This window comes from Aspergillus pseudonomiae (genome assembly GCF_009193645.1).
Source record: "Aspergillus pseudonomiae strain CBS 119388 unplaced genomic scaffold BDV37scaffold_60, whole genome shotgun sequence".
Lineage (NCBI taxonomy): Eukaryota > Fungi > Ascomycota > Eurotiomycetes > Eurotiales > Aspergillaceae > Aspergillus > Aspergillus pseudonomiae.
This window is the reverse complement of record NW_022476052.1, coordinates 77,514-90,818: the sequence shown is the minus strand read 5'-3', so window position 1 is coordinate 90,818 and position 13,305 is coordinate 77,514. Positions and strand designations below refer to the sequence as shown.

At 48.9% G+C, this 13,305-nt stretch overlaps 5 protein-coding genes across 5 annotated transcripts; 2 read left to right on the top strand and 3 right to left on the bottom strand.

Moving 5' to 3' along the window:
- Positions 1–1,233: 1,233 nt before the first annotated feature.
- BDV37DRAFT_254216 (centromere protein H) lies at positions 1,234–2,539 on the bottom strand. Its single transcript, XM_032082619.1, has 3 exons — positions 2,193–2,539; positions 1,935–2,106; positions 1,234–1,853 (listed from the first exon to the last, which is right to left on the bottom strand). Exons 1-3 carry the CDS (start codon positions 2,368–2,370, stop codon positions 1,484–1,486), a joined length of 720 nt encoding a protein of 239 aa, XP_031939032.1. The 5' UTR covers positions 2,371–2,539; the 3' UTR covers positions 1,234–1,483.
- Positions 2,540–2,828: 289 nt separating this feature from the next.
- On the top strand, positions 2,829–7,108 carry atg11 (autophagy protein ATG11). The gene is made up of 2 exons (XM_032079409.1): positions 2,829–2,967; positions 3,024–7,108. The coding sequence occupies exons 1-2, from the start codon at positions 2,920–2,922 to the stop codon at positions 6,777–6,779; spliced, it is 3,804 nt and encodes a 1,267-aa protein (XP_031939031.1). The 5' UTR covers positions 2,829–2,919; the 3' UTR covers positions 6,780–7,108.
- On the bottom strand, positions 7,109–8,812 carry BDV37DRAFT_175242 (uncharacterized protein). Its single transcript, XM_032079408.1, has one exon. It carries the CDS (start codon positions 8,512–8,514, stop codon positions 7,438–7,440), a length of 1,077 nt encoding a protein of 358 aa, XP_031939030.1. The 5' UTR covers positions 8,515–8,812; the 3' UTR covers positions 7,109–7,437.
- A 56-nt stretch (positions 8,813–8,868) lies between these two features.
- Positions 8,869–11,659, top strand: BDV37DRAFT_254207 (uncharacterized protein). The gene has a single exon (XM_032082618.1). The coding sequence runs from the start codon at positions 9,054–9,056 to the stop codon at positions 11,622–11,624; it is 2,571 nt and encodes an 856-aa protein (XP_031939029.1). The 5' UTR covers positions 8,869–9,053; the 3' UTR covers positions 11,625–11,659.
- A 309-nt stretch (positions 11,660–11,968) lies between these two features.
- BDV37DRAFT_254206 (killer toxin) lies at positions 11,969–12,626 on the bottom strand. The gene is made up of 2 exons (XM_032082617.1): positions 12,298–12,626; positions 11,969–12,232 (listed from the first exon to the last, which is right to left on the bottom strand). The coding sequence occupies exons 1-2, from the start codon at positions 12,612–12,614 to the stop codon at positions 12,109–12,111; spliced, it is 441 nt and encodes a 146-aa protein (XP_031939028.1). The 5' UTR covers positions 12,615–12,626; the 3' UTR covers positions 11,969–12,108.
- Positions 12,627–13,305: the final 679 nt, after the last annotated feature.

The following is a 13,305-nucleotide window of genomic DNA, read 5'->3' as shown; positions in this document are numbered from 1 at the left end:
TGTACCTTGCACAGTCTTTCCAATGACATTAAATAGCGCTCTTCTCCTGGCATGCAGCCATCTACCAATGAGAGAGGTAGTCGTAGTCTTAAGGGATAGATAGCTAGACACATAGCTCAGTAGTAAGTTTTTTAACGCAAAGCCACACACCCATAGCACCTACCAATGAGGCCTCTGAAAACATCAACGCCCAGCACAAGATAGCTTATGACAGTGTTAGACTAGACGAATGCTAATTGTGCTGGGTCCTCATACCACTGCTTTCATTTTTAGTTTCGCACGGTTAATCGAGCAGTATAACAATCTTGTCTCTGGAGCAGTGGTTCCAGGGACTGATTTCACTCCTATGCATTTGGGATCATTTGTACCACGGAGGACAAACGGCTGTCAGTTTGTTTCCAAGGGTCCATGTAGTGCACGACAGTCCCGGATAGTTACTTGCAATCTTACTGCAGATGATAGTTACTACTAGTTAATTAATAAAAATTGATTAATCATTTACAGAGTAGTGCCATGCAAAAGACGAAAAAAAAATTTGGATAAATAGATGATTGTAACAAACTAGTTGTTGGTACTGTAAGCTTTGCATAGATCACAAAATCCTGCTCACTCTTCATGATTAAATGCCACTGCATTCCACGCCAAACAGCACCATCCACCTTACCAGCAAATACTGGACCTGTATTATTGGGGCAGTGACCGACTGTGGTATTGTAAGTAAGGCTCTGTATCTGCACATTAATAATAATGAGGGGTGATCGGATTTGGTTCCATGTGGAAACACCGGCTCCTCTTTGGCCTGATTATTTCTTTCTCCCATGCTTCTTGATACGCGCTCTTTATACGATCATACATATTATGGGGCTTGTTTTTCCCTTGTCCAAAGAAAAAAGAAAGGGAAAAATTTTTTTTATCTTTTTTTTTTCCTCCCAGCTCTCACAATTTGACGAAATGTGGAGCGTCTGGTGATTTTACCTGTATCTTAGCGCTGTGGACTAAGTCTTGTGGTAATTTATTTTGTTATCTAGAGGATTGAATAAACTTCCCCATCCATATTTTTTGGGTGTGGTTGCAAAAATCGTAACTGACCATGACGAATGCGTCTTTGCCGTCATCAGCTCCGCCATGATGTCACGTGGGTCGCGCAGAATTGTCATCGTCCTCTTCAGTTTGGCTTTGTTGACATGGTTACAGACTGTGATGTAAACACACAGACAAAGACACAAATTATTTAAAAAAAAAAATAACAAAATAAAAATAATATTATCTGTAACCTTCACCTCCAACAGCCTCCTTTTATAAGAATAGCACGCAAGATACGACGGAAACGACATCATATTATTCTCTATTCTAGTAGGTATTCAAATGGGTATATCAATCCAACGCCTTCAAGATAGTCCTGGCATGATTCAAAAATATGGGGAAGAAAAGAAAGGAGCGGGAAAGAAAGAAAAGAAGCAGAAAACCTATCGTCATCAAGCCATCAATCGTCAGATTCATCCAACACAAGAGCTACAAGCTCTTCATCTTCAGCCCAATTCACACCACTGCTGACAACGATAGCGCTTGTAATACTTTTCATGGCTTCCCATTTCGCTTTACTTTGTTGGTGATCTGTTTTAACTTGCTCTAGTTGTTTCTTAATACTCATATCATCCAATTCTTCCCTCCAAGATTCGTCATTCTTCGTCAGATCTAGTAGCTCTCGGACAAGCGCTTTGTTTTTGTGATGCAGTTGCAGATTTTCCACCTCTGCGTTGGATAATTTTTTAAGAGTCGAGCTGAGAGCAGCATTCAAGTTCTCATGCGCCAACGAGAGCACATCACGTCTATTAATAAGACGAAGAAGAGTCCTATACTTTGTTAGGCGTGTGCTAGTCCCCAAGCCTAGGCTATTTGCGTAGATGTGACAAGTAAAGAAAGTGATGACATACTGTTCAGCGGGATATGTGGCTTTCAGATGAACAGCTCTGAGAGTAGGGTCTGTCATAAGAACAGCTCCAAGTGCCTTCCGCCTGACGGTGTAAGTGGCTCTGGCTTCTAGAAGCTCGTGCTCTGCTATGGCCAGCTGCTCTTCGGCATCATCCCCCGACAGTAGTTCGGCATCTACGAGTCATCAGTCTTTGCGTTCCAGGGAAGTATGAACATTTAAAGATAAAGAAGTCCTTCCGACACACATGGGGGCAATTTACCTTGCTCGAGAAGTGCCTTTTCGAGCTCTTGTTCCTGAAGTTGATGATATAGTTGCAGGATCAACGCTTCCTTGTCCGAGAAAGACACGGCATCCCTGGGGTCATCTTCTGCGAGATCCAACAAGGAAACCTCACCCGGGTCCAAGTGAGGTAGGGAACGGGCTTTCGCAGATGCCATGAAGTGAGATCTCGTGGCCGGCCGAAAATAGCATCGCGTGATAGGAGGCTTTTTTTATCGACAGCGTCGGCGACCGGGCGGTGGAGAATTTATGTTCGGGCGTGTTTTGGGTGGTTCCGGGGCCGTGTGTCAGTCAACCCAAAACGGGTCTAGGTCCGGGGAGCTCTTCAGGCCTGGATGCCTTGCGTTTATATGAACGAACTCCCTTATCTCCCCTCCGGTATCCTTCACCTCACAAAGAACTTCTGGAGCCGCTCTGTTCGGCAGGTGAGGTGGGGATGTCTTTACACATCTATATCGCTCACACGGGCGAGCATTTGCTTGCTGACCCGGTGTCGTTCGCATCGTATGTTCGGGTTCCTCCATCTAACTTGGCTTCACCTCCACTCTATGTGCCCCCGGACCATCCCTTGTGCTCCCTGTTACTTTATCCCCTTTGGTTCGAGGTAGGAATGCTGACTGGCGCCATCATTCTTGATCACTAGTCCCGATGCGCTTCGATCTTGGATTTCCCGAAACACCTCAATCCCATCCCAGAGACAGATCTTGATGACTGCTCGTGGGAAGAACGTTAAGAGTCAGACATTAGCTACTGAAGTATGTTTCTCCCAGATACCGCTCCCACTCATCCTTAAGCTCATTATTTATATTAGGACGAGATATTCGTATATGACCGCAGATTTGTGAATGAACCCAACGAACAAGACTTCCCGACTCTTACCTCTCCACAACCGCTTGATTTTGAAAACCCTCCCGATACCCTCACCGACCAGAATGATCTCCAAGCCTGGCGAAATCTTTACATGGCCAGACGTGCCTGGGCCGTGGCCTTGACGGAACGTTGCGAATCAATCAATAAGGACATACAAGAGCATAATGAGCGAACTAGTATTATCAATCGCGCTATCAGTGTAGCTCTTGAGAACCTGAAGACTCATGTGGGGACCTTGGAACATCGGTTTACGGAAGCTCAGACGTGGGCAAATGATCTTTTGAAGGAGCAACACGTAGCGCTTGATGGATGGAAACGAACCTTGGCGATATTGGAGAACATTCCAGCTCGAAAAGAGTTCCCCTTCCTAGGACGCCCGTCAACTCCGACAAAGGGTAAAGATGTGTCAACGGGGACGCTATGTGATTATCTAGACACAGATGAAGTGCACAGAGCTGGATCAGAGGCAGTGGATGTATCCTCGCGCTTTGCTCGACAGGTTGAAGACGTGGAGAAGGCTGTTGGCGGGATAGCTACAGACACGCAGCACTTGGTGGATGCTGCGGTCCCTTCAGGTGTGGACGGTGTTGAGGGCCTATTACAGGAAGTGGAAACAATATCTAAGAAGATACAATCCGACCATGAACATGTCTTGGCTCTGCCCAATAATCAGAAAACGCTAGCCAACATTTCTAGACTTGCGCTGAGCCATACCAAGGACCTTCTCCCATCGCTATTGGAAGTTAGTGCCGAGATTCAAACCAACTTGGAGGAAGCCGCTAGGCAATATAATGCCACAGTGAAAGCTGCTTTTAATCACATGCGACAGATATCATTGATTGAGTCACGCCTTGCCGATGTGCAATCTCAAATAAACAATTTGAATGGCCAAAGCGATGCCTTCGACGTCCTCTACACTGTCTTCCACATGCCCTTTGTTTATGGGTCTATCTTAATCGAGTCTGTTCGGCGCCGTGAATTCAGTGATAAGATGAAGAGCGACTCCCTAACTCTAGCGGAGGAGATGTCCGTATTTCAGGATGAAGAGCAACGCCGGAGGAAAAAATGGATCAAGAACATGGGTGATTTCGTTTCGATGTCTGACACGACTACACCAGGGATCGAGGTTAATCTACGAGGCCAGGAGTATGACTGGCCCATAGTCAGTAGGAAGGAGATCGAGGCGTACATTGAGGAGCTGAAGACTAAACCTGGTATGGCCAGTCCAGCCCAAGAGCTGACCCAACTCTATAAAGAATTAGATGCTCCTACCCGCCTACAACGCCGCAGGGCAAAGGCTTTCAAGCAAGGCAGTGTCTTTGACCTAAGCCGAAGCTCTCTTTTACTTCGCAGCGATGACATGGTTCGGAGCTTGAGAGACGAAAAGTCTAAATTAGAAGAAAAGGTTAAAGGCTCTGAAAGCCGTATTCGGAAGCTTGAAGACCTGCTACATCGCCAGAGCCATATGGGGAGGCCGGCTAGTGGAAATTTCTCACTTGACTTTCCTAGCTCTCCAGCATCGCCTCACCCTGATACGCTTTCAAGAAGGTCCTCTGTTTCATCAAGGCGGATGTCTTCGAACCAATCTTCGGAAGAGAAGGCGCTAGTGCAGCGAATTGTTCACCTAGAAGCCGAGTTGGCTGCAGAACGAGAGACAGTCCAGAAGCTGCAAAGGGACGCGCACGCGGAGCGCCAATCAAACACTGACAAGATACAAGAGGTGCAGTCCACGAAGAATGACTTGATAGGAAATCTTGAAGCCCGGCAGCGTGAGTTCGATGATGAACGCAGGTTTCTTGAAGGTGAGATGAAAAAGTGTAGGATCCGGGCTGAAGAGCTCGAGGAGGAGTTGGATAGAATAATGGAGAGCCGAGAACATGAGAAGCAGGATGCAGACGAGCGGATCCACCAGCTTGAGATAGAACTTCAAGATGCGCATGCTCGGGCCGAAGGAGAGATACAGAAGGCGACCGACCTAACTGTATACACGCAGACCTTCAAAGAAACGGAAGAAAGTCTCCAGGCTCGGATCGAAGAGCTTGAGCAACAAGAATCCGAAAGAAGAGAGCGAGAACGAGAAAGCAATCATGCCTTACAAGCTGCTTTCATAAACCTATCGCCTGGGGGCTCAGTTCCAGTGGACACCCCTAGCATCGTCAAAGCTATCGAGGTACTTTCTGAAGGGTTGTCGATTCATGCTAAGAATGCAGAAGAAAGCTCCGCCAAAGCTGTAGCCGAAAGCAAGGAGCTTGGAGAACGCCTGGTCCAGATTGAGTCGGAAGCCGAGGAGTTAAGAGAGACTTCGGAAATGCGCGCTTCAGAACTGTCCCGCGTAAAGGAGGAACTAGCGCAAGAGACATCGAGACTTCGAGCTGTTACATCTGAGTTGGATGATGAACGCTCCAAATTTATTGCCCTGCAGTCTAAGCTGGCCTCCGGTGAGACAGGGTCCGACGCCCTTCGAGAACGCGTCATAGAGGAAGAAAGAAAACTAGCAGACCTTTCCCAGAGACTGGCCGAAGTAGAAACTCAGGCCCGGAAGGCCGAGGATGAGGTACTTGTTTGGAAGGAAAGAGTGGAAGCCATGGCTGAAACGGAGCAGCACGCTGTTGGTAAAGTCGAGACTTGCGGGACAAGATCTCAAGAGCTTTCAAAGCAGCTATTCAGACAAGTTGAAAAAGTGGAGCATATGCTGGAGCAATTGGGCTTCACTGTTGTCCGACAAAATGGCGATATTGTTGTCCAGAGGTCTTCTAAGGTTACTGCACTCTCAAGTACTGCGGAATCCCTCAGTCAGTCTGGAGTGGTATCCGTACGGCCAGACCCGGTCCTTCTTGACTGGATGCACGCCGATACCGCCGAAGAGCAAACCGATAGATTTATGGCTTTCATGGAATCACTATATCAGTTCGATGTTGACATCTTCGGGGATGCGATTGTCAAGCGCGTTAAAGACATTGAGGTACTCGCTCGCAAATGGCAGAAGGAGGCGAGGGGGTACCGAGATAAATACCATCGGACTCAAAGTGAAGCTCATGATAAGATTGCATACCGGTCCTTCAAGGAAGGGGATCTCGCCTTGTTTCTACCGACGAGAAACCAAGCCATTCGATCATGGGCTGCTTTCAATGTCGGGGCACCACACTACTTCTTGCGCGAACAAGATGTCCACAAACTTCATACTCGAGATTGGCTACTTGCTCGCATCACGAAGATTGAAGAAAGGGTCGTGGATCTTTCGAAATCCATGAATGGTGCTAATCCTGATCGTCGATCGATTGGAGAGGCTAGCGATGGCACTTCCTTCGATGATGAGAATCCTTTCGAGTTGTCTGATGGCCTTCGCTGGTACCTCTTAGATGCCATGGAGGAGAAGCCTGGCGCACCAGCCACGCCAGGCTTAGGCAAGAGTACCGTTGCACCAGCCCATGTAGACGCCCGGGGTAGCATTCGATTAAAACGCACGAGTGCCGGAGGCAACGTTGCCAGGACTTTGAGCAAGAGCCTGGATAGTCGACGCAACAGCTCTAATTCTAAGAAAGGTCCGGCCACGCCGTCCCAACGTGGCAACGATTCAACAACCGATCTTGCTCGACAGGCTGACGCCGATTCTACAACTGCAACCGCAGGCTCGCAGCAACGGGAGGCAGCCCCTACTTCAGAAGAGGTTCGCCGCGACCAGCTCCAGGGCCCGTGAACTCCACGGACCGTTTTTCTTTTCTACGCTTACGTCTCCTGGAAGGAGCTGACGATCCGTCATAGGGCTTGGAACGAACGCGTGGCGCACTTGGATCGGAGCAACAGCGGCAGACAGATGGCGTGAGGTCTCCTCTGTCTTCGCGGTTGGACTATTCAGGCGCCGCATCACCGTCCCGATCAACCCCAAGCGGGCGGCAGACTGCTCGATACCGACCGTGGGAGAAACTTTGGTCTGTGGACTATCGTGTGGAGGGTGGAAGCCGATGATTGAGTAGAACCCGAGTGTGAGTAGCTTTGATGAACCACTCGGAAGCCGTGCTAGTCAGCTCTCCGAATTTATACTGCATGAAATTGCATGAATGATACCCATCGATTTCGAGACATGCTATGCTCATATGTTTCGTTTTTGACACCTTCAGTTTATTATGATATTCAAACCCGTTGAACACACAACGGTGCTTATTTGGGGCAATGCAAAACAATGGTTATTGAATTAGACGCTAATATGTTCATAAAAATGCGAAACTTTCCCCCGGATTGCTAAGCAACCCTTGGTAACATAAAACGCCAAATAGCATCGATAATGTGGATGAAACCGTAGAAGCTACAAGAAAAGTAGTAAAGAAAAACTGATAGCGAGCGAGACACGCATGGAATCAATCAAGCTGCTCAGTAAACCCCTGCAACCCACCGACTTCCTCCCAAAAGCGGGCGAAATCAACGTTTTCGTCTTCGAAGAGTTTCTTTGCTTGCACCATCGCCGACTGCTGCCTCTCGGGGGTAAACCCTCCGGGCCGAGTGCTTTCATACTGAATCAACTCTACCCAACGGAAAAAAAGGTCTTCTTTACCCATGCTCGTCAATTTTTCTTTGAATGCCAGGATCTGGTCTCGCTGGCCCGATCGCTCCCTTCCTTCAGGCGTGTCCTCATCTTCAACGTGCCAGATCAACCACCCATCAGCGTCTGTGTTCACGATTACGGCAGTCCGGAACTCCTCCAACGGAAGTCCGTCGTCTTTCTTCGCGTTGTCTACCAGCTCATGCGCTTTGATCATGGCATCATAGTCAAGGTTCCAGTCTGCATCCACGAGCAAGTAACCAGTTTTCTTGATTCGGTCCGGTGTTACCGCAGCGACGATCTTGTCCCTCATTTCTTCATCGTCCTTGATCCAACGACTGCGGTCCAATCCTCGGGTCAAAGTGGGCTGACTGCGGCGGACAATGATCTCCTGGTCACGGAACCCGATCTTGGAGCGCCACTTGACAGGGCCCTTGACGAAACTAATTGGCCAAGATAGAAAAACCGTCACTAGAAAGTAGTCGATCACGATGTTGCCCGTTCGACGCAGGGTTACGTTCGCCATTTCCCCCCATGACATGGTTGACGTGTCTACTGCCACCGTGCTAGCGAGCCCGATCAACGGGGCCAAGAGTGCCGGGTAAAAGTTGCGAACCATGTAGGCTCGGAAAGCTAAGAGAGCGGCGATCACAGCATTGAGTACGGCGGGTGCGAGGAAGGTCTGCTGCTTGAGGTCTTTGGGAGAGGTGTCGATGTGGACGAGGTACACTTCCTTCGGGGAGAGCGGTTCGAGGAAGGGCTGGAGAGACGCGGGAGCTTTGGTAAACGGAGGAAGGGGTCCCGATTGTGAGCTTGGAGTTGAAGCACCTGATGATGATACGGAGGGGGTGACAGAGGCCTTCGCCTTTCCGGCTCGTCTTGCGGATTTGGCCATATCGTATGATAAGAGTGGTTAGGCTTGGTTAACACATAGAAGGGAGGACTTGTAAGTTGATTATTCTGCAAATTAGTTCTGAGGGCCTGAAAGGCATCCGTTCCAAGGTTTAAATCCAGCTGGTCTTCGTATGTTGGAAGATCAAGGAGCTATGCGGGGGAGCGATCAATACATCTGATCGGGTCACATGTCGGGTCAGCAAAGGTGTCGTTCATCACATCCACTTGCAGATGACGACGGGTAAAGGGGTCTGATTCGTACCGTGGGGTTTATTGCAGTTGGTCAGCAGGCTTTAAACGGTAGCCATGAGAAGGATAAGTGAAGAGGAGAAGAGAAGGAAGAGGAGGTTGACCTTGACATGCCTCCCATGAATTCCTCCGCGCCGCTAACCCGATTGGGAGGGCCTGGATACCCGCGCGTTGCTCTTGCATTCACTTGCGGTCCAGACAAACACTCCATGGCACATTCCTCTACCTTGGCCATGAAACAGTGAATGGGCGGATTAATGAAATACCCCGAGGGACCTCCCACTAATCACCATGGCTACCACCGACCGCAGGTCCGCGCGAACAGGGCCGTCGCGTCGCAACTACGAGCAACAGCAACTCTCTCCTTTCCATCGAGCATATCTTGAACCCCACGCCACCGACCGTTTTGACGCGTCGCAAATACCCAGTCCTGCGGGCGAGTTTCGCGCTCGGCGCCGGAGGAACCTCAGTCAATCAGGCACCCTGCGAGGTGCGTTCGAAGCCGTATCGCGGTATCCAACAATGTCGGAAAACGTCACGGGGGACCCTTATGCATTGGGGACCCCGAATCGGAGGAAACAGAGCTTCGCCCACATATCCCCCGACTCCAACCCCCCGAACGAGCTGGCGGAAACATACAGGCAAATCGACGACGCCGGAAGCTTGGTCGATCAGGATGAAGAGGACTTCCGTTTCTCCGCAAACCGGTTCCGCGACAATCGAAGTACACGCTCATCATCTGGATCTAGGACCCGAGGAAATAGTCTGTTTAGCACTGCAGATGCAGACTTTCTGAACGAAGTCGGCGACGAGTCCCTCCGCCGAAAACTGGCCGACCACATCAAGGACGAACAACGTTTAAAACGAGCTACCGCGAACCGGTCGCCTGTGTTGAGCAAAGCCGGAACGCCGGCGGCGTTGACATCAGAGAATTTACAGAGGCGTGATGAGGAAGAGCAGGAGGTGTTTCAAGAGGACGAAGAGGAGGACCATCTCAGGCCTTCGTTGAACGTCCCCGCCAACTGGGGCAGCAGGGGCACCCATCGTCGGGACTGGCTTAGAAATATCACTCGACGCACCGAATCCGAGTCTGGGCGGACTGAGGAAGGACGCAAAGAAGCGTCTCCGCGTAAACTCAGCACAGATATGCGCTCACATAGCGGATTTCAAGATCGAGTCAGTGAGGGAAGCCGGAATGCACTGGGCGAGCCTCCATCCAATAGGTATAATAGGATCCCTCCCTCAGATGCGCACGCCAAGCTCTTCTCAGGGCAGAAGGACGAGAAGCTAGGTGAGGGAAGTCCAATTCCGAACACCCCAATCATGGTATATAAGAACTCTACATTTAGCAAACGAAGTCCAACTAAGAGGGACTCGCATGACCTTCTTCGCAAGCTATCCAGGGCAGAGAGCCCACCCCAAAACCAAGCCGAATTCACAACCCCAGAAAACTCAAAACTACCTGAGAGGCGGATCTACGACAAAACGCCGGTTGTAACTGGCGCCTGGATAGATACGCCATTGACTGAACGAATGAAAGAGCTCCCAAAGCCGCGCCTGAGCAACCTAAAGCCACCAACATCCGGAAATAATGGTCTCGCAGCATCGTCTGGACTTGGAGTACCAACCATTATTGAAGAGCCCAGCAACTCTGGGTCGCAGCAGGATTCTGTAAACGAGAAAGAAAGGAAGGAGCAAGACAAGCCAACGGCTTGGGCGAATGAAAGGAAAATGGAAAGGGAGAAGGAAAAGGAAAGTGTGGCAAACTTGAAGCCAATGGATACGAGCCAAAAGGAAGACAAGGAAAAGGGCAAGAAGACAGAGAACCAAGCAGAAAAACAGAAAGACAAGAAGAGGCCACCGCTGATCAAACCTGATCTCCCGAAGAGTGCCTTGGAAACTGTCATGCAAGATTTCAAGGCTGACAAGGATTCTTTGGACGTTGGCGATGACACGCTCGAATCTCTCCAACAAATCCTCGACGAGAAACCAAGTGATCTAAAAACTGAAGCAGAAAACGATGCAGAGTACGAGAAGTCTATCCTGCAGAAACTTGAACTCGAAAGCTCGGGAAGCAGTGATGGCGTCGATCTTGATAGGCTGAATAAAAAACTGGAGTCCCTGACCGAGAATATCATCAAGGTGAAGAAAGGACTTAATGGCTTAGAAGATCAAGTCATACGGGATGCCGCTACGCTTGCTGCAATACCAGCTTCTCCGACAGGACAGCTACCATCGAGTCATACGTCTGACAACTGTCCAACCTGCAAAGCTCACCACAATGGATTAACCTCTGCTATTTATCTCCCACGCTTATGGAGATATGACCCTAGCTCACGCCGTATTCGACCCACTTTCCTTGGATGGTGCAGCGGGTTGTTGCTTCTGTGGTACTTCTCTGAGTCGACGATGTGTGATTACTACTGTCATCCCTTTGTTGCTGAGGCATGCGAAGGAAATTGTCTGCTTCCCGATGCTCCACGCTTTCCGTTCGTCATTCCAACAATGCTCTGGCGCTGGTTGCACCTATCAGCCATCTGGGCTCCACTCTGGGCCGTGATGGTGGCTTTCTTCAGACTCACAACCCAGCTTCTGGGAATCTCAGATGGCTATGTGGATGATACACCCCCTCGAGCGCTCAACCTTTCTGGCGAGATCCGGATACGTGGGACTCGTGTAGAAGGTTTTCCTGCGTTTGCAATCTCTAAGTATGACTTCAGTGCACCTAAGAAGCAACAGCAGCTACCGACTCAGAAACCCACTCCGATTGCTGTTCCCGAATTGGATCTAGGGTCGGATGTACGTCAGGAGGGTAAGGCCAACTTGGAAGATGACTCCATGGATGATGATGAATTTATCTAGCGATGAAATACTGGTGTTTTTTTGGGATGGTGAAGTATTTGAATAGCCTTTTGTTCTTTTGTAACTTAATGTTAAGGATGTCTGACTTGGAGCAGATATAGCTGGAATTAAACATGATCCAGATTGTATGTACATCATAGACTACTGACCAACATTAAAGTAACTACACTTTACTACTTCGGATGTCAGTCAAGGTAGGTTCTAAGGCTATCAACAAATACCACCTCTTTAAAAGTAGGCTGTGTCAATTCACAAACATCGGTTAAGTGGTAGGGTAATCAGCTGGCACTTGTCGACCCAAAAGTGGTCCGCTGGAGTACGGTGTCCTACACATAATCATAGCATTAAGCAGCAATGAAAATAGCATTAATTTTACTAGTAACTACCCTTAAGGTATAATCAATACACTGGAATAGGAAAAAATGAACCCTTAGACGTTCTTCACTTTTGTTAGTGACAGTTCCATCCCCTCTAGATTATTTCATCAGCAAAGCTTGGCTTCATCCTTCGTACACGCGTTATCCACATAATTAAAGGTAAGCTCTCCATCATCCACATTATTATTACCCTGAGGATAGTAATATGGCACACTTCCGCAAACCTTGCATCTGTAGCATGGTGTCAGTAGCTCTCCTCCAACATCCACCTAGACAAGGAGAGAGGAGCAACATACCCATGTTCCGGGATATAATGAGCCAGACTCTTGATCACAGCACCATTGCTACCACCGGTGTTCTGTAGGAACGCACAGAATCCGCCATTGCCGGTGATGCGAGCACCGGATCCGACACAGGCGATGTGTTCACCGTTGTTATACCAGCGGTTGGGGTCAATGCCGTCGATGGCGCGTTTGAGCTGGAAGGCCATCTGGGTGTTGCCGAAGGTGTTGCAGTTCGCTGATCCGCGGCAGTTGATTCCGAGCGAAGCTTCGGAGGAGGACACCAGAGTGATGGCGAGGAGGAACCCTTGGATGATGGATGGGGTGTACATAGTGGATTAATTTTTTTTTTTTTTTTTTTTTTTTTTTTTAACGAATGATAAAAGTCGTATGGATAGATAGATTAGAGAGGGTGGATTGTTCAATATGCTTGTCGAGTTTAGAGCGGTTGTCTATGGCATGAAGTCGCCTTTATATATCATTCCGAGCATTTACATATATTTCTCTACAAGAACATCTACAATCTGGCTGCTATACAGTCCTCCTACCCGTTTAGGAATTTGGTCAACGAATTCAGCTGCCAAGAGAATGTCTCAAAAACCAAGAATCTCGTAATGATTATGGATGATAATCTGATTACCCTGCAGGGCCCTGTGCTTCCCAAAAGGGCGATCCCCCTTCCCTTTTTCGTCCTTAGTCTGTCAGCTGTCGTCCGGCAACGCGGACCAGATTCTAGTTCGGGCTAGCCGATCAGGCTTCCATGGGGCTGAAGATGTTTATTTGAGCTTATTGTAGTAAGCCCTATGCGGCCCGCTTTGCAGCCCAAAGGTGACTATCGACGCCCCGATGTTCGTATTCCTGCGCTTTTACCCAGGACATCCTTGATTATCATCGGCGATGTTACACACATAGGTGACATCGCGTTGATGCATGGTTTCAGCCTCCTTGCTGAATATGTGTTCTATAGACCATTTTCCTAATACAGTCCATCTCGTGGCATCCAAGACCGTGTGGGAGACGTCT

Excerpts from the sequence above, each read along its gene's own strand:
- BDV37DRAFT_254216 (XM_032082619.1), bottom strand. The coding sequence starts at position 2,370 with ATGGCATCTGCGAAAGCCCGTTCCCTACCTCACTTGGACCCGGGTGAG. Across the intron at positions 2,107-2,192 it reads AAAGGCACTTCTCGAGCAAG|ATGCCGAACTACTGTCGGGG; the intron begins GTAAATTGCCCC and ends GATGACTCGTAG. Across the intron at positions 1,854-1,934 it reads GCCACATATCCCGCTGAACA|GACTCTTCTTCGTCTTATTA; the intron begins GTATGTCATCAC and ends AACAAAGTATAG.
- atg11 (XM_032079409.1), top strand. The coding sequence starts at position 2,920 with ATGACTGCTCGTGGGAAGAACGTTAAGAGTCAGACATTAGCTACTGAA. Across the intron at positions 2,968-3,023 it reads GTCAGACATTAGCTACTGAA|GACGAGATATTCGTATATGA; the intron begins GTATGTTTCTCC and ends TATTTATATTAG.
- BDV37DRAFT_175242 (XM_032079408.1), bottom strand. The coding sequence starts at position 8,514 with ATGGCCAAATCCGCAAGACGAGCCGGAAAGGCGAAGGCCTCTGTCACC.
- BDV37DRAFT_254207 (XM_032082618.1), top strand. The coding sequence starts at position 9,054 with ATGGCTACCACCGACCGCAGGTCCGCGCGAACAGGGCCGTCGCGTCGC.
- BDV37DRAFT_254206 (XM_032082617.1), bottom strand. The coding sequence starts at position 12,614 with ATGTACACCCCATCCATCATCCAAGGGTTCCTCCTCGCCATCACTCTG. Across the intron at positions 12,233-12,297 it reads CATTATATCCCGGAACATGG|ATGCAAGGTTTGCGGAAGTG; the intron begins GTATGTTGCTCC and ends ACCATGCTACAG.